Source organism: Bos grunniens, chromosome 2, assembly GCF_055505025.1.
Source record: "Bos grunniens cultivar Pamir isolate PY7600 chromosome 2, Bosgru_T2T1.0, whole genome shotgun sequence".
NCBI lineage: Eukaryota > Metazoa > Chordata > Mammalia > Artiodactyla > Bovidae > Bos > Bos grunniens.
In genome coordinates this window covers 23,743,852-23,762,960 of record NC_141166.1, presented here as the reverse complement: position 1 = coordinate 23,762,960, position 19,109 = coordinate 23,743,852, and the positions used below count along the sequence as shown (strand labels likewise).

At 39.7% G+C, this 19,109-nt stretch overlaps 1 protein-coding gene across 20 annotated transcripts in view; it reads right to left on the bottom strand.

Annotated features, from left to right (window-relative positions):
* DOCK10 (dedicator of cytokinesis 10) overlaps positions 1-19,109 on the bottom strand; it is a 304,405-nt gene that overhangs the window by 174,506 nt on the left and 110,790 nt on the right. For all 20 annotated transcript variants that reach the window (XR_015150938.1, XR_015150936.1, XR_015150933.1 and 17 more), the window contains exon 2: positions 3,014-3,133. Coding sequence is in view for 16 of the 20 variants with exons in the window: in XM_086365856.1 (XP_086221982.1) it covers positions 3,014-3,133 (120 nt within the window). In the remaining 4 variants the exon portion in view is untranslated. The remainder of the gene's footprint in view (positions 1-3,013; positions 3,134-19,109) is intronic.

Here is a 19,109-nt window from a genome sequence, read left to right as displayed (position 1 = left end):
CTCTTGAGCACCTGCTAATTGCAATCTATGCTCCCGTTTACACTCCCAGCTTCATCTATACCTGCTATGTGTTTTCCCTGCACAGACCAGATGAGCTTCTAATGACATGCACCAGGTCATGTGGTGCCCTTCTTGAAACACTCCGGTGACCTGCCACTTGCCTTTCGGATAAAACGCAAATGTCTTACCTTGTCCTTGCTTGACCTCTGACCACCCTCTGGTCCACCCATACCGCTCTTCAATCTCAGATCTCTCCAGGGCCTTTGCAGCAACTTCCTGCAGCCTGACAGCCTCCTTCCTGTCTCAGCTTTTAGCAGGGCTGGTCCTCCTTGGGAATTCAGACCTCAGCTCAAATGTCAGCTTGTCAGAGGTGCCCTTGAGCATCCAGTCTAGCTTAGTTCTTCTCCTCATTATTTCTATTACTTGGCCCTGTTCATTCTTCACAGAACTCTTGTCTTTATCCAAATTATCTTGCTAATTAATTTATTTACCGTTCTTTTTTTTTTTTTTGCCTGATTCCTTCTACCAGAAGGCAAGCTTCATTAAAACAAGGTAATTTCTGCCTAATCACTGCTATTTTCCCATTCTGAGATTAATATCTAGCATTTGGTATTAGAGTTTGTAATTTGTTGAATGAATAAAGGAAGGACATTTCATGAGAGTGATAGAGTGTTCCATTCAGAACTGTGCTAGTATTTTACCCCAGTTGGGACTGAGGGTGACTGTGTATGACAGGGTAGGGGGGTTCGGTAAGGGACGAAGAGCATGGTTTTGAGAAATTGGTGAGTACCGGATTTTGGAAAATCCCTTGCGAAACACTTCATTTGGAAGGCAATGGGGGTGGTCATAGAAGGGTCTTTAGCAAGTACAAGATGAAAGAACTGTGTATTTATTGAAATGTTTACCTCAGGAAAACAACAAAGTATGTTATGATATCCTTTGTTTACAGTATTAAGGATAGTGAAGGATGTAATCAGATCAGCCTTTGTTTAAATGAATGTGGAAAGATGCCAAAAAATGAATTCAAATGAATGAAATGTTACATTGCATCTATATGCCTCTGTGCTTATTCGCTTTGTTGTGTTTAACTCTTTGTGACTCCATGGACTGTAACCTGCCAGGTACCTCTGTCCATGGGGATTCTCCAGGCAAGATACTGGAGTAGGTTGCCATGCCCTCCTCCAGGGGATCTTCTCAACTCAGGGATCAAATCCAGGTCTCCCGCATTGCAGGCAGATTCTTTACCATCTGAGCCACCAGGGAAGCCCAAGAATACTGCAGTGAGTGGCCTATCCCTTCGCCAGGGGATCTTCCTGACCCAGGAATCGAACTGGGGTCTCCTGCATTGCAGGCAGATTCTTTTCCAGCTAAGTTACCAGGGAAGCCCACATGCCTCTACTCTCTTTTTCAAAATATATATTTTATATCATTTATTTTGGCGTTACAGTATGGCATGTGGGATCTTAGTTCCCAGACTAGGGATTGAACCCATGCCACCTGCAGTGAAAGCACAAAGTTTTAACCATAGGACTGCCATGGAAGTCCCTCTACTCTCTTCTTGAGTTGGGGGAACTTGGAGTAGCTTTTGACATATTTCTCAATAACAGAGCTAGAAGAAAAGGGGCTCCCAGTGTCAATGTTTTGTGTATGCTGCATGACAAAAAGAGACTGTTCATCAAGGTTTACCTTTGGTCTGAAAGAAAAGGAGGATGTGGAATTAAAAAGCGAAACTTGGTTCAACTTTGTGCTAGCAGTTCAGGCCCCGTGGCCTGATCTGACCACGGAAATGAGATTTCTGCCCAAGATAAGTCTCTCTTAAATGTGTCAAATGCTCAAGTGAGAAACATTTAAAAGTCCAAAAAACAGATTGGAAGAGTTTCTTTTTATTGCCTACAGATTTCTCCCATTACTTTACTCCTTTACTCCCATTACTCCTTTCTCCCATTACTCTTGGTACTTGGAACAGAAAATTGTTGACTTCCAGTTATCTACTTTTTAATTAATCCATGGATAAATGTGAAAAAAATGAACCTTTAGAAGCCAGAAGCCAGATTTGTCCCAAAGACACAAGAAGGAATGGGGGTTTGAGGTTGCATGAGGAAGTGTCAGCCCTGGGGCCCCAGCAACTTGTCAGAGGCTTCCAGGGACAATGGCTGTTTCTCAAGGTTACCTTGAAGTTGCCTTTTCATCTACTTTAAGATGATCAGGTTTGTAATGCTTAAGACTACTTTTAGGGAAAAAAAAAAGGGAAACATTGCTATCTGCCCATTGAGATCTCTGTTATATAGATATTCATTAATAATTTAAACACGTTTTAGTTGATCAGAGATGGAATGTTTGGGACACTTGGGTGCTCATCATCCATAATTTTACTGTGCGTGTCTCCAACATGAATCTCCTTTTTATTCATTCACTCCACTACCCTCTGTGTGCCTGTGATCATTGTCCTTAAGGAGACATGTCTCAGATTACAAACCCTTCCATGAAGATACACTTGCCTCCCTTTCCTTGTCCACAACACTCAACAAAGGACAACCAAGATTAAGGGTGAAGTTTTTAAAGAATTGTATCTTTTGTGCCAGGAGATTCCCACCTCTGCTATTGGCTGGTTACAGTTGCTTAGAAGCTTCCAGTTACAAATGGCCTAAGGGAGAAAGTGCTCTGCGAGGCCAGGTAAGTGGTGAGAAACCCAGATATTGCAAAGGATACAAGTACCACTTGGAGCCAGGCAGCACCCCATGCCCCTCCCATCCCAAGAGGCCACTGTATCACTGAGCCTCCAATCTTCCAATATTAGAAGGCCCTTGGGCACTTTCTATCATCAGATATGATGATAGAGACATTACTATGATGATGATAGTTCCCTCTGTGATGATGGTGATACAGGATGATCACGGGAAGAGGGCTGAGCTCCCCAAGTCTATAAGGAAAGACAGTGACCCAATTTGGGAGGATCTTATATCACCCTGTGGGGCCCTTCTGTACTTGGACGGCTTGAAAAGACAACACTTACTGAAAAGTCGTCACTGGGGAAGAACAGGAGATCTCGAAGGGGATCATTCTGATAGGTCTTTTCAAGTTCTTCAATGACAGTTTCATAATCCAAAGGCTCGAGAAGCCGAGGCTTTTCTTGCTGTAGACAAAGAAAATATCACATTAACCACCGACATGTAAAATCTCGCTTCTTCTCAACATGTGGTTGGAGTTCATTTCTTACAACCATCAAAGCTTTGACACTGTGCAGTCCTTCCAGGGGAGTCAGGGAGACTCCAGGCATCTGGAGCAAAGCCACAGAAGTATTATTTCCAGATCTGAAATAATATGAGATCTTGACATACCTGACATCTCATTCAGTGACTTAAGCTGTTGGCACCGAGCCCCTCATGCACATGGTTTTCAGCCCTGTCACATCCCTGGAGTAGACAGTTGGGTAAACTTGATCTTTGTCAATGTGAAGAAAGGCCTTCTGCTTACTTGCTCTAGTATTATGATTATCATCATCATTTTTGGTGGATTAGATACTTCCTTGAGAGGTCTACTTGGGTCTATTTCAAAACACTGTCTCCTTGCTAGCAATCAAAGTATTACAGACTGTCTTAGTTGTCACTGAAACATGGATCCTATATCAGGATTAATTGCTTGGCTCTAAGCCTCTTTGCTGATATAGACAGAAGTTAGGTAATTCTCTAGTAAAATTGAACAACACAATTATTATGGATACAGTGTGGTGAAAATGGAGAAGAGTTTGAAAAAAATAGCCAGATAATCTCATCACATTATAGTCCTGAAGTCAAAGGAAAAGCACTTCCCTCAGAGAAGCTGCCCAAGAGATAAATGCCAGTGGGAGGAAGGTGGTTATTTCATTCTATGGTCGATGTGTTTATCCCAAACAGAACTCACAAAGTGAGAAACTTGGAGTCCAAAATAAAGAATAAAATATTACAGAAGACCAAGGACACAGTTTGAGTTCCCTTAGCCCTTGGATGAAGCATTCATACAAACTAAATAAAAAGAGATGATTGGATTATTTGGGGGCTCCTGGAAGCTAGAGTGGTTGCCAAAATATGCATGCTACAGTGGTCTCATCAGTTCAGTTAAGTCGCTCAGTCATATCCGACTCTTTGTGACCCCATGGACAGTACACCAGGCCTCCCTGTCTATCACCAACTCCCGGAACCTGCTCAAACTCATGTCCATGGAGTCGGTGATGCCATCCAACCATCTCATCCTCTGTTGCCCCCTTTTCCTCAAAAATGAGAAAAAAAATTTGTTTCATTGGCCATGTCGATGACATCAATAGACCCTTTCCCATCAACCCCATGCCTCCCTACTCTGCAAAGCCACAGATTTAGCTTTAACTTCTAGAGCCTTCTTTGGAAGATCTGTACTGGTAAAGCTCCAGAAACTGTTACTGATATTTTAGTAATTGCTAATGAGCTCCTCAAAGTAGCAGTCAATGTTTTTTCCAAATACAAACAAAACAAAATGTACCACAGTGGACTAACAACAAGGATTTCTATGTGCTTTCTGCATTACAGTCAAACCAAATCCATTCTACAATGCTTAAGTAAACTGAGGACTATGAAAAATGAGTACTCACACTGGAAGGGCCCTTCAATTAAGATTGCTGATTTAGCAAATGAAAATACAGAACTCCGTGTGGAACTGGGAGAAAAGAAGAAATTTAGTTGCCTGACATAATCTATTTAGTGAAAGAATTTTCAAGTAGAAGATACAGAGATACTATGGTATGATGGGTGATTTTTTTTAAAAAAGTCCTTCTTGCATCTTTCCCCTGCCTTTTGATATGAGTATTCTATTTTAGACTTATTTTAAGTTCCAATTGCCTATTTTCCCAGGAAATTAATTCCAAGGAGCAGAGATTGATAGCTCAAGAGGCAAATGTAGGCTCCAGATGTTGCTTTTGGCTCACTTATTATATTTTTAGTTTGTTTTGAGTGTCTTTGAGTAGTGGTATATCATTACAGGTCAGCAATAGTCCTCAATAACCTATCGCCTCTTACCCTACAATGTCGCATTTATTTTTTTTTTAACTTTTTATTTTATATTGGAGTATATTTGATTAACAATGTCCTGTTAGTTTCAAGTGTACAGCAAAGTGATTCAGTTAGGTTGTTACATAAAGTTGAGCAGAATTCCCTGTGCTATAAGTAGGATCTCAAGGGTTATCTGTTTTTATCCCTATCCCTCTCCCTTTCCCCCCCTGTTAATCATAAGTACTCTAAGCCTTTGAGTCTATATCTGTTTTGTAACTAAGTTCATTTGTATCATAATGTCAGATTTACATTGCCAGTTGCCCCAATAAGCCTTCAAGTTTGAAATACCTGGCTTATTCTGGAACTTCTTCCCTTTTCCCCCAATAATCTGTTTGTGTAGGAAATGTAGCAAGTAAAACAGAATGCATTATAGAAGAGTTAGGGTGTCTTATCTCTGCCATCAACTTGGTTGGTTACATCCTGTTTCCTCACTTTCTTCAGCTCAAGTGTCTCATGTCCTTCCACCAACAGCTCAGGATGTGACTACTTACACTTTCTCTTTTCTCTCCCTTCTTCACACCAGTATGAACAGGAGTGTGAGAGCATGGTTTGGTGCACATGGCAATTTATTGGTTAAGGCAAATGACATAAGGATGTTCTAGAAGGTCTTCTATAATCTTCTCACTATCCATCTAATTTTATCTCCCATTAGTCAAAAATTCGAGCATTAATAAACAACCCCATGTCAAGGATATCTTTCAAAGAAGATAATCTTTTTATCTATTATTTAATTATACTAGGGTCCAAACTCTATCCAAAATTAATCCCACATAAAGTAGTACAATAGGAAAATCAAAATTCACAAATCATGGGTTATTAATAAGACCACAGGAAAACTAAATCCTAAACTCTTCTTAATATACACAATAAATGGCATTGCCTGTAAGCATCTGTTGGAAGGTATATTTTTATCTATTCATTTCAGGCTCTGACATGTCAGACAATTAATGAATGACATTATTAAACCTTTCCTGTTTAAAATGTTGCACCGAGGTTGTCCTGACATGGGGCTGCAAAGCCTAGCAGCTCTGCTTCATATAGTTTATCAAATTTTGGACTCTGCGGGATAAGTAAAATCCCATCTTTCCAGAAAATGTGCTAAATGGTGTGTAATATTCAAGATGTTCAATGTTTAATTATTTGGAATATATGAGGTTTATACATAAAAATCTGAGAAGGCAATGGCACCCCACTCCAGTACTCTTGCTTGGAAAATCCAATGGACGGAGGAGCCTGTTAGGCTGCAATCCATGAGGTCGCTAAGAGTTGGACACAACTGAGTGACTTCACTTTCACTTTTCACTTTCATGCACTGGAGAAGGAAACGGCAGCCCACTCCAGTGTTCTTGCCTGGAGAATCCCAGGGACGGGGGAGCCTGGTAGGCTGCCGTCTATGGGGTCGCATAGAGTCGGAAACAACTGAAGTGACTTAGCATACATAAAAATAATCCTGATACCGTCCATAGTACCTAGAGCCTGAGATTTGGTGATACTTGCCAAGGATGCTTTCTGTATCTGTGATGGTGAGAATCCAGGTTACGCAATCCATAGTTCTCTCTGGATCAAGAGAGCTGTTGGTTCTGTGTTTTGGTCAAAGAGACAGATGTATACAAGGATGATGGGATCAGTTAATTTCTCACTACTGCTTTTACAGAGACGTTGAGTGAAACTGGGAACTGAGCAGCATAGATTTATAGCTTTACAATGGTTGGGTTGTCCCTCCTGAATTTAATGTGCTTCTTGCTTTTGGAAATGCACCAACTGGGAGAAGGTATGTGCCAAGATTACTCTGAATTGGATTGGATTTTTATAGCGCTTTTTACTCTTACTCTTTTCCTCTCAAATGAGTAATGAATTTCATTAGCTGTTCTAAAAATCACTCGAGGCATGGGAAAAGGCACCCACCAGTGCCCATTATTATGTGGCAGGGCCGGTGCTATACCGCCGTGGGAATAGGGCTATTCTCCTGATATGGTATGAAGACATTTGTTTGGTCTACCCACTCCAAACCCACAGCTCTCTTCCAATTCGACTTCACATCAGAAGAATGGGCTCCTGTCATGAAAACAAATGCTTTCTTCCCTGCTCCTTATTCCACAACTTCTCATGGAACACCAGCACAAGTTTAAGCCTTGCAATTGGTAAACTTGCCATATTGGTAACAACCAAGGCTGCCAGGAGCTGTTTACTGGTCCAAGTAAGCATTGTCCATGCTTTAGCTAAAAATTCTAATTTCAGGAACACAGTGTTCCATCACAAAGATCTGAATTATTTTCATAATTATAATTCAAAATCAAATGAGTATAGAAGTACTTAGAGACTGAAGATCTAAGCATTTGAAGTATGTGATGCATAAAAAATCCAGTGACTTAATGTTCAACCTAGACCTTTCTCCGGAATCCAAGAAAGAATCTAGACCACCCAGCCTTGTTTTAGGGAGATATGAATATATTATATGAATATATTATATGAATATATAAGCTGAGATGTAACAGAGAGTGTAACATGCACTCCAGAACCAGAATTCCAGTGCTCCTCATCCTGGCATTGAAACTTACAGGCTACAGAATTTGGAACATGTTATTTTAGTTAGAATAACTGTCAGTCCTAAAGGAAATCAACCCTGAATACTCATTGGAAGGACTGATGCTGAAGCCGAAGCTCCAATACTTTGGCCACCTGATGTGAAGAGCCAACTCATTAGAAAAGACCCTGATGCTGGAAAGATTGAAGGCAGGAGAAAAAGGGGGTGGCAAAGGATGAGATGGTTGAATGGTATCACCGACTCAATGGACATAAGTTTGCACAAACTTTGGGAGACAGTGAAGGACAGAGAAGCCTGTTGTGCTGCAGTTCATGGGGTCACAAAGAGTTGGACACGACTCAGTGATTGAACAACAACATCAGACTGTACCTCTAGTTTCCCAACCTGTAAAATAGACATTTTAGTAGGAGCTACATCATAAGATTAAATGAGGTAATATTTGCTATGCTCTTAGAACAACACTATACCCATAGTACTTATTATATAAATGTTAAGCAGATAAAGGCCACAAGTTTTAAATTTTCACTAGTCATAGATTTAAAGCACTTTTGTAAATTTAATGGATACAGAGAGCAAAGAGTAGGTATTCAATAAATAAATGTTGAGTAAATAAGTTTTTATGATTTCATCTAGGACATTAATTTTAAATAAATAGTCACACATATAATCTAAGATGAAACAAGAATACCTTTGCAATATTCCCTTTGTAACAAGACAGAGAAAATATATTTGCCTTAGTCAAAGAGAGCTAAGAAAGGCAGGCAGGCTGGTGGAGGCTCTATCTAAAAAGACATTGAAAATAGGATAGGGGTTGGAAAAAAAAAAATCAATGAATAACCGTGTGGTACATGCCATGATTCCCCCTTGTAACTTTTCAAACATTCAGTAAAGTTAATTAAGTCACAACATTTTGCATGTTGTGGGAGAATGTGAGGAGGCTGGAGTCTATGTTCAATATGGCATTGCTGCAAAAGGAAAGGCAATGAAAGGAGGTCACATTTATCCTGACAATGGTTCTAGATTCTCACATATTGTGACATTAGCATTTGAGTTCAGAACACCTAGATCTTTGACAGGTAATAAAATCTGAAGGACAAGGACAGCTAAAAACGTGAAACAATAAATGATTAAAGGTAAGGAATGACTAGGAAATTACGGCACATCCATTCTAAGAAAAAATATATATGTTTGTTCTAAGAAAAAATATATATGTTTGTTAAAACAAGCAAAATTTCTTAGGTATTGTTGCTAAGTAAAAGTGGGATTAAATACTGCACCCTGAATAACTGCACAAGATTTTAAAAATTTAAAGAAAAAAAACCTAGAAATATATATCCATATATTAGCAATTTTATTTAGATGGGATGTAGGATTTTGCTATTCTGAGTTTTTGCATTTTGCAAATTTTCTTTAATGATCATTTGGTTCATCGTGGTGAAAATGAACTTCGTCTTTCAAAACTCTCATGCTTCTGTGAAAACACTGGGGAGTTGCTTGGTTTTAAAAGTGTTTATCCTTTGAAAATCCACCAAAGAGGGAAACTAGAAAAGTGCATGAAGTTGAACCACTAACAACTTCAAGTAATTAAAAAAAGAGAAATAAAACACTGGTGATAGGAGACCAGGGAAAATAACTACAGATTATGCATGTGCTTCTGGAAGCTAATGTCAGCAAGAAAGGGAAAAACAATTAGCAATTTATTATCGAAAGTATTTTGAGCTCTGTAGGGAACCGTAAACACCTGGTAAGTTTCTTAAACAGTTCTGTGCATTGGACCCTCCTGTAAAGGATCACAAGTCAGAATCTCTAGTTGGAAGCCCAGGGTCTTTTACCTCTCTGCTAAGTTAACTTGGACAGTCATTTAAATTGAGACTTAGTGAGACTGACTCAAATCAAAGAGCAACTTCCTGGTTTCGGCAGTGTTAAAAAGATCAAAGAGAAGAAGTATGTGAGGGTGTTAAGGGAACCACCAATGCCAGGCGAATACAGATATCTCTTTACTCAAAAATGATTGAGAATAACCACACACGTTTACCCCAAAATATATCCTAACATCAACGATACCAAACCAACCAAACCAATGATACTAAATTTTTAATGTGCTAGAAACTGTCTTACATGCTTTTAATGTTTATTATCTAAATTTCCTTTTGAAACAAACAAACCTTGATATTTAGTGATTCTATTGGAAGCAAAAGAAGTAATAACATAAGGAAAAGCACTGAAATTAAAAATAGGGCTGTGTCTCCTCTGTGTATAATATCTTCTGAATCAACTCAGGCTGCCCTATGCCCAGTAGGAAGAAGAAAGGCAATATACCTAATTATGTATATCAGCAAATGAAAGTGATTTTGAAATCCTGCCTTTTATTTTCCTTGAGAAATCAGCCTAGAAAAAATGTCCTTGTATTTATATTTTCAGATCGAAAGGAAAGGATTAAATTTAGGATTAGTTTAGCATTAAACTCATTAGCTTTGCCAAGATAAATATCTGGACAACAATCAAAGTCAGAATTTCTGTCTGGAGATCTAACCTACATACATGCCAAGAAAAATATCTAGACAACAATCAAAGGTAGAATTTCTTTCTGGAGCTCTAACCTACACACATGCAAGTCAAGTTTGTTAGCAAGAGAGAATTAACAGGATGGCTAAGGGTTTGAAAGGGGTCTGATGGGATGAAAAATAGAGAACAGTCTCCATAGCAAACACCTTGAGTTTGGGGCCACACATTTGTGCTGTTCAGTGTATTTAGCGAGCCAAACCTTGGTTACTCACCATTAGGGTTACTCTAGTTTGTTGATCTAAACTAGTTGCTCGGTTCTGCTTTTCAAAAGAATCTTATCTTTTCAAGAAACATTATCATGCAAAGAGATTCTCCCCCTACCTTTGAGATACTTCATATTTTTTCTGTGACATGCAGTACCTCCTGTGATGTTAGTCTAGACTTCCTCTATTTTCCTTGATCACCCCTGTTACTTTCAGATATACGAATCTTTATTCTAATTTGAGTATTTTAACAGAATTAATTCTGTATCTGAATGTCTTCATCAGCAACAAAACTATTCATCCTGGCTAGTGACCCAGAAAAACAAATGAAAATAGCATTTACTTCAGGACCAATACAGAAGCCTCTCGTAGGGCATGAGATGCAAATTAACATTGTCTTCACATTCTGACACATAGACAAATAGCTAAGGGTGAGGATCCACAGGGTCTTTAGACAGACCTCGGAAAAAAAAAAAAAAGAAACCAATCTCCATGTCGCCAAAACAAACTAGAAACAACACAGCTGTTAATTAATTTCAGTGTTATCAAGATAACGGATTACATTTCTTAAAGGAAATAAAAGATCTAAATGACACACAGATTTGTTAGATCTTAAGTTCATCAGGACCCTTTGGCCTTTGTGTAACTGGAATGGGACCAACTTCCACACTATTTGTGTTTAAAACAAACAAGAAAATTGCAGAGAGCCCGTACAGCTGGATCCATGGCCACAGCTGCCAGCCTGTGGTTGTGTGACAGATTTACTTCAGCCTTTCATCAAAGGGAGTTCCACTAGACAACCTCTCAAATGTTTGAGTTTCAGAAAGCAAGACCAGCTCTTCTTATGGAAAAGGAAATGATTAAGTAAGGAATAAGCCATCTTATGCTGACCCTTTAACCTTTTCTCTGTCTTCAAGTGCACAGTTTCGTGAGAATGGAAAAACACCAGCTAACTCAAAGTTAAGAACTGTACAGCTGGGTAAACTCAGATTAAGCTGAATTTGGAAATGGTTCCCTTGGTAACAAAAATGGACAGCGATCTCGGAAGAAATCAGCCAGGAGTAACTCTTTAAATGTCCTAGTCCATTTCAGTGAAATAAAGCAGGTTAAACTTGTTGTTGGCAAATAGGATGATTAATTATAATTTTCTGTGTTAGTTTTTTTATAGTTAGAAAAATCAGGATATTCTATTTCGTGCTTAGTTGCTCAGTTGTATCCGACTCTTTGAGACCCCATGGACTGCAGCCTGCCAGGCTCCTCTGTCCATGGGGATTCTCTAGGCAAGGATACTGGAGTGGGTTGCCATGCCCTCCTCCAGGGTATCTTCCCAACCCAGGGACTGAATCCAGGTCTCCTACATTTCAGGTGGATTCTTTATTGTCTGAGCCACCAGGAAGCCCTGCAGTTAGAAAGTCAGGATGTTTTATTTTATTAATTCATAAATTCATTAGGAAAATCAAGGAACTGAAGAGATTTATAGGATCTATGATGGAAGGTATACTTTCAAATTGAATTTAAATCTTCTCAGTCTTATTTTTTTAAGGTAATTTGACCACATATACCTCTTGGTATATAAAAATTCACTCATTTTTGTTTAGCAAATGAAAAAAATAAAAGTGGCTGCTTCTTCGCCTAACACTGGTACTTGCAAAGAAGTAGAAAATATCCAAGAAGATCTAAATCAAATTAAATTACATGTCTCACTTAGTTTTCTAGAAACACTTGAAAGATAATAAATATCATTAAAAATACATCATAACCAGGGAAATTAATGTCTTTGAGCCAACTGCCTGGATTTTTAGATTAATTTTCATGAAGTCTGTGATGAAAGCTGCCATCAGCTGAAACTCTGACACTATTTTAGTTCTGTAACAGTCACACAAATAAACTAACAGGTCAAATGTGAGAGGTATGTGGGTATGTGTGTGTGTACATAAACACATATACACGAATGTAAATACTTAACAACATGAATTATATACGTTTAATACATTTTTCCCATAATGATAGTCAGCTTATTCTTTTATTTCCTTTCTTAACCTTTGGCTACTTGAAACTGAACATGCGGAGTGAACATTTGCTGTTTTTTGACCTAAGTCAGAAGGTTAACAATTTGTCTGCCATACGGGAAACCCTGGGTTGAAAAGATCCCCTGGAGAAGGAAATGGCAACCCACTTCAGTATTCTTGCCTGGAGAATTCCAAGGACAGAGGAGCCTGGTGGGCTACAGTTCATAGTGTAGCAAAGAGTCAGACATGACTAAATGACTAACACACACATACACACATATCCATCCTGCTTTCTTCTGGTATCAGCATGTAAATTTCCTTCTGAGGACGTACTTCCTCCTCCTGTATAAAGAGCAGTGTTGGTGGGTCTGATAATTAAAAGGGTCCTACTTTTCTGTGGTCGAGGACACGTGACCCCAGCCCATTAAAATCTTTTCTCCAGAACTCTGAATCGTGCAGGAGAGACGCCAAAATCTCACAGGTAGTCCATTAGTTCCAAACACCAAGACCGTTCCTGTTTCCCACTGCCCTGAGCTGCTCTAAGTCCATTCCTGTTCTTTGCCAGCCTATCCCTTCATTCTTCCTTCTGTTTCCTTCTCTGGATATACTTGTTTACCAGGGAAGGTTTCCTCTGCTTGCAATTAAAGAAATCTAAAATGAAATAATACAAGAAGTGGCACCAACAATAAGGGACTACTATTTCCTCAACTTACCTTTATTTGGAATTGAATCATCTTAAAGGAGAACCTCTCCTATAGTCAATGACTTTTTGAAGTACAGAATGTAGGTTTAACAAACTCATGTACTACTAATGAAGTCTCATGTCATCTTACTCTATAAAAAATACATCAGACATCACACATGCTGAGAATGAGAGACAAATACCTTCTTGGCTTTCCAAGGTGATAAATTCAGTAAAATTTTCATCTCTAATTTTCTACTAAGCATAATCCATTTTAATCATCCCTCTCCTAATCACCAGAGCAACTGGGGCCAAAAAATGTTTATATTCACATTTGCTTTCAGTGCTGACACTGTCACAAACTATAATTTTTTTCTCTGTAGGAGGTGCCAGATTGCACTGGAAGTTGTGTTACAGACAACCAACTAGGTGTCTTTAAGCCATTGCTGGCCCTGCATCACCTTCCTTCTTCTGCCATTTTCATCTTAAAACATTTGCTATATTAAAACCAATTCATATATTTTTACTTGTAGAAATAACATCGGCACACCAAACAATTTAATACTAACTTTAAACACTACCATTTAAAATCATTTACCCCATATATGCTAATGGGTAGCTCAGCTGGTAAAGAATCCACCTGGAATGCAGGAGACACTGGTTCAATTCCTGGGTTGGGAGTTCCCCTGGAGAAGGAATAGGCTTTCCACTCCTATTCTTGGGCTTCCCCAGTGGCTCAGAAGGTAAAGACTCTTCCTAGAATGCAAGAGACCTGGGTTCGATCCCTGGGCTGGGAAGATCCCCTGAAGGAGGGCATGGCAACCCACTCCAGTATTCTTGCCTAGAGAATCCCCATGGACAGAGGAACCTACTGGCTACAGTCCATGGGGTCAGAGAGTTGGATGTGACTAAGCACAGCACACATGCTAATGATGGCTTTTATTTTTCCTACTATTATTATCATGATCAAGTGGAAAGACCTATCATAAGCATTTAAAACTTTCTCTCATTCAATATTCCTATTAAACTTAGAAGAGATGGTGGGGAGGGGTGATTTTGAGAACTAACCAGCTAATAAGAGAGCCGGACCTTTCAGTTTCACTTCCTTGACCACTGGGGAGATCAAGAAGAATCTGAGTTTAAATCAATATCTAATAGTCAATGACTTAATCAATCATGTCTATGTAATGAAGCTTTTATAAAAACCCCAAAGGATGGGGTTTAGAGAACTTCTGAGTTGGTGAGCACATGGAGATCTGAGGGAGATTGGTACTCTTTCCCTATACCCTGCTTTAAGTATCTATTCCACCAGGCTGTTTCTGAGTTATATCCTTTTATACTAAACCCAAGATCTAGTGAGCAAAATGTTTCTCTGAGTTCTGTGAGATGCTCTAGCAAATTAGTCAATCCCAAGAAGGGATGATGGGAACCTGTGATTTATAGCCAGTGGATCAGAAGGACAAGGAACAACCTGGACTTGCAACTGGTGTCTGAAATTCAAAGAGTGGGTGGTTGGAACCTCCAATGTAAAATGGGTTGGTCAGAAGCACAGGCAATAATCTAGACTTACGGTTGGCATCAGATGTGGGATGCGGGGGCTGCCTTATAGGTCTGAGCTCTTAACCTGTGAGATCTGATGCAATCTCCAGGCAGACAGTGTTAGAACTGGGTTAAATTTAGGACACCCAGCTGGTGATTAAGCAAGGAAATAGATGAGTCCCAGGCTGAGCAGCTGGAGTTACTCCCCTGTGGACAGAGACTCCAAAATAGGAGGGAGAAGAAGCTGAATCCTCCCAGATAAGAGATCAAAGACCACACATTCCTTATTCTTGAAGTCAAGAAGATCTTCCCAACCACACATGCACAGAAAGTCTCCTTGGACATCAAAAGAAGGGGGTGTCACCCCATAGTAGGTGATGTCAACCTTCCCATAGGCCTCTTTGCTGTAATCTGTCTTGGCTAAGAGATATGTGTGCATACCTGGAAGAACTCCGAGATACACCAAACACAGACTCAGGAACAAATAAAACAAGATGATTGGCCAGAGGAAACCAGGAAGAAATGCCCCATAGAAGTGATTAAATTACCATGAGGGCACGATTCTCCCTCTGACCCTACTCGTGTGTGTCTCCACAAGTACTGTACTCTTTTTTTTCTCTTAATAAACACCTTACTTATTTCACTACTTTCTGTCTCTGTGGAATTCAGGGCCAGGGCCTTGTCATTGCCTATCTGTCTTCGCAGTCTAGTGGCTAGTATTTTGAGCTCACCCTGCCTCAGGCTGACTTCAGTCTCCGGCTGGGAACTGAAATCCTGCTTCAAGCCACAGAAGGTCAAGGCCACCCAAGATCAATGCTGTAGAAAATTTCTTGGTGTGGGGGAAACCGCAACACATTTGGTGACCGGAAGTGTCAGAAAGGAAGTGTTCTATGTGAGCGGTAAAGAAGACATATCAAAGAGAGAAAGGCGGCAGTTTTTCCCATTGAGAATGCTAGATAACATCTGTGTCAGAAATCACAGTGGAAACGGCCACCAACTGAGGGAACCTCTGTTTAAGGAATTTTGTACCACTGTCATTAGGGAAATTAAAGAGTTTTGGGGGATCATGGTATTACTTCCTGTCCACTGTACTCCTCCCCCTCTCTGGCAAACGGTCTACTTCCTGATCAGCTAATTGTAAAGAGCATCGTTATGAAGTCAAGCTTGGCCCTGTTTGGCAGTTCTCTTCTTGGTCTCTCTCTGGATTTCACTCATCTCCCTCTCCTGGCACTCAGCCTTGAGGAAAGTAAGGGCATTTTTGGTTCAATTGCAGGTACTAATCCTAAATCCATTTAAAAAGCATCCTCTCTGCATCTCTGTGGCACCTGGGCTAGCTGTTCCCCATCGCTACCGCCACAGGCAGAGTCCTCAGATCCAGTTTCAACTTACACTTCTCCATTTCTATGGTCTGGATTGAATTCAGATCCCCCATTTAGTCCTGGTTCATGGCTTCCTTCTGCCTTGTCCGTTTATAGCATTCATCCCTGCTTTATGCTGTATTTCAACCCTGATTCAGTCCCATTTCATCATTTCCTGGAACCTTCCTCTTGGTTCCTGGGTCCCCATCCCACGCTTCCTTTCAGCTAACTGGTTCATTATAAAATAGGCCCAAGAGGTAACAGTGAATGTTTGTATAAAACAGTATCAGTAAGTAAGGCAATACAGATGATCAGGGAGAAGCTGTCCATGTTAACGTGGAAGAGTAAAGACAAAACGCAGACTTGAAAGAGAACAGGACAAAATGTAATAACACGACGTATGTGGGAGATAGGTTAAAGTCATTCAGATTACATCCTTTGTAGCTTTCTACAGTTTTCAATTTTCTATTAAAGTGCTAACAGGCTGAATGACTGCTAAATGACTAAAGAGGAGAAATTGTCATTTGTAGCCCCAAATTTCCAAACATTTTGAAATCCTGCAGATTAATTAACCACAAGCTAGTAACAAAGTAAAAATAATAATTCACATTTACTTAAATGAATTTCACATTTTTCTGGCAGTACAGATGATTGCTATTATAACTCAACTTAATAGTACACTTAATCTTTCCAAATTAGGACATGTAACTTAGGAAGGAAACTACCTTTTTATTAACTTTTGTTCTATGCACCAGAGATCATACTGGGTGATTGGATAAAAAAAGAAAAATAAAAATAGAAAGGCAGTTAAAGAGAAAACCTTCAACTACAGAACACCAAACAGACTTCAAAAATTAAAGGAAGTAGTTCTACTTGATGATCTAACAAGTAAGTTTCATTTTCCTCAAACTTCTCTTATAATGCTATTGCACTGTCTCATATTGCATATTGTCTGTGATAAGTGGATTAAAGCATGGAAAGGGATTTCTTAGACAAGATACTTGAAAACTGGATTGATAAGGGAAGCTTCCAAAACAATTAAAAATTTCAACAGAGTTAAATAAACAGCTTTAAACAGCATTTGAAGAAAAACAAATAAAACTGTTAGCCTAGATCATGAGAATATAAAGTTTGAGTTGTGTACCATTTAGGAAGTCATAGACTTCCAGTTAAGTATTCTAGACTACTATGATACTAAACCATTTCTAAACTTGTCTTAGGGCAAGAAGTGGGCTTCCCTGATAGCTCGGTTGGTTAAGAATCTGCCTGCAATGCAGTAGACCCTGGTTCAATTCCTAGGTTGGGCAGATCCTCTGGAAAAGGGAAAGGCTACCCATTCCAGTATTCTGGCCTAGAGAATTCCATGGACTGTTTAGTCCACGGGGTCACAAAGAGTCGCAAACAACTGAGCAGTTTTCAAATTAAAAAAAAAAAAACAAATGATTTGTGGAATTCAAAATACACATGATCATTATAAAACTGCAATCTATGATAATTATTTCCGGTGATCATTATTTCTCCTTTCATAACAATATATGAGTATATCTAAAAATTCAAAAGAAATCATTTTATTCTCTGACCTAACTGTAAGTCTTATGCTCATTTGTTGGGCACTCTGACATTTGAATTGCCTCTTCCTTACCACCTATCAAGTCATCTCAGAAGCTGGTCTAGAAATGTTGGTTTAGCTTTTAAAAAGCTCAGATGAGTGTGCTGTGGAAAGTCCAATTTGGTTTTGGGTGGGTTTCAACTAAGCTGGGCAACGGTGAGGGTGGGGTGGGAAATGGTGTTTCAAAGGAAACCCCCATTGACATATAGAATGATGTGGGAGCCCCCCTCAACACCAGCTTGATGCAATCCAGAATTCCGTCTACTGAGTGGCTCTGTCACTTAAAAAGGGTCCTGGAAGGAAGGAGTCACCAACAGCCCAGTGGCTTCAACATTCGCACTTTCTGAAAAAAACAATCTCACTCTGCAATTATATCCCCCTCTTTCCTGGCCCTTGATATTTTACTTGGTTTTATTAGTAACCCACAACACTTGCAGCTCATAACTTTTCACAGTGTTCAAATCATGTTCAGAATAGACATGATCAAAATGAATTCCAATAAAAAATTTTAAGACAGGGCAGGTATCATTAGGAACATTTTATGAAAGGGGTGACTAAGGCTCAGAATGATTTAAGTAAACTGCCCAAGGTCACCTGGCGGTGGGTGACAGTCAGAATGACCCCCTAGCCTTCTAATTACATGCTTCACTTTCTTGGAGTCACTCTCTCTCTCTCTCTTTTTTTTTCCAAAATGAAAGCCAAGTCCCAGGATAATACTACAGTCCCCTACTCAACAGAAGAGACAAGCTGTGAAAGAAGATATGCCTGTCTTAGGAGGACCAAAAGCAGGCAACAGCATCAGGGAGTCCCCAGCGCCTTCCACAGAAGAAAGCTAATCACTGTATGAATGATCTTAATTAAATGTGAATGCACAGCTACTGAATGCTGTGGGAAAACACACCATCCTTACTGGCTGCTTTCCCCATACTTCTCAGTAGCAATACATTCCAATTCAATTAAGATAACTCATGGAGTGATTAGTTTCATTATATGGGAGACACCTGGGACTGTCCTAACGTCAAATCCTGTGGTCTTGCGGTCTCTGTAAGATAGACACATTCTTCTCCTGTGTGTTGTCTCTTCCAGTGGACACAAGAAGAAGTAAGCCTTGTGGTGACATAACCTTAGGATTTCTAAATTCCACTGAGATTTGGGCAGCTAGGAAACTGCGTTTTTTTTGATTGGCCTGAAGGTTAACATAACTCAAAGCAAAGAAGTCTCCAAACACTTATCCTCTTTAACAGGCTGATGGTAAACAACTGATGAGACTTCTATGGGGCCAGTGGAGCCGTCACAACTGAGCATCCTTTGGGGTCAGTGGGGACCAAGAGGTTAGATTCTGAACTCAGCACAGTCTCCTTAGGAAACACTGAGCGGAAAGACCTGGGCACATGCCATGGGAACAGGTCAAAGGGGTCATTTGCCCATGTTTGCCAATGGGAGACATATACTACTAAGATCCTGACATGGAATCAGCAAGGCATCAACCCTATGAGCCAGACCTCCAAGTAAACTCTACTCACATAAAATCATCACCAGACA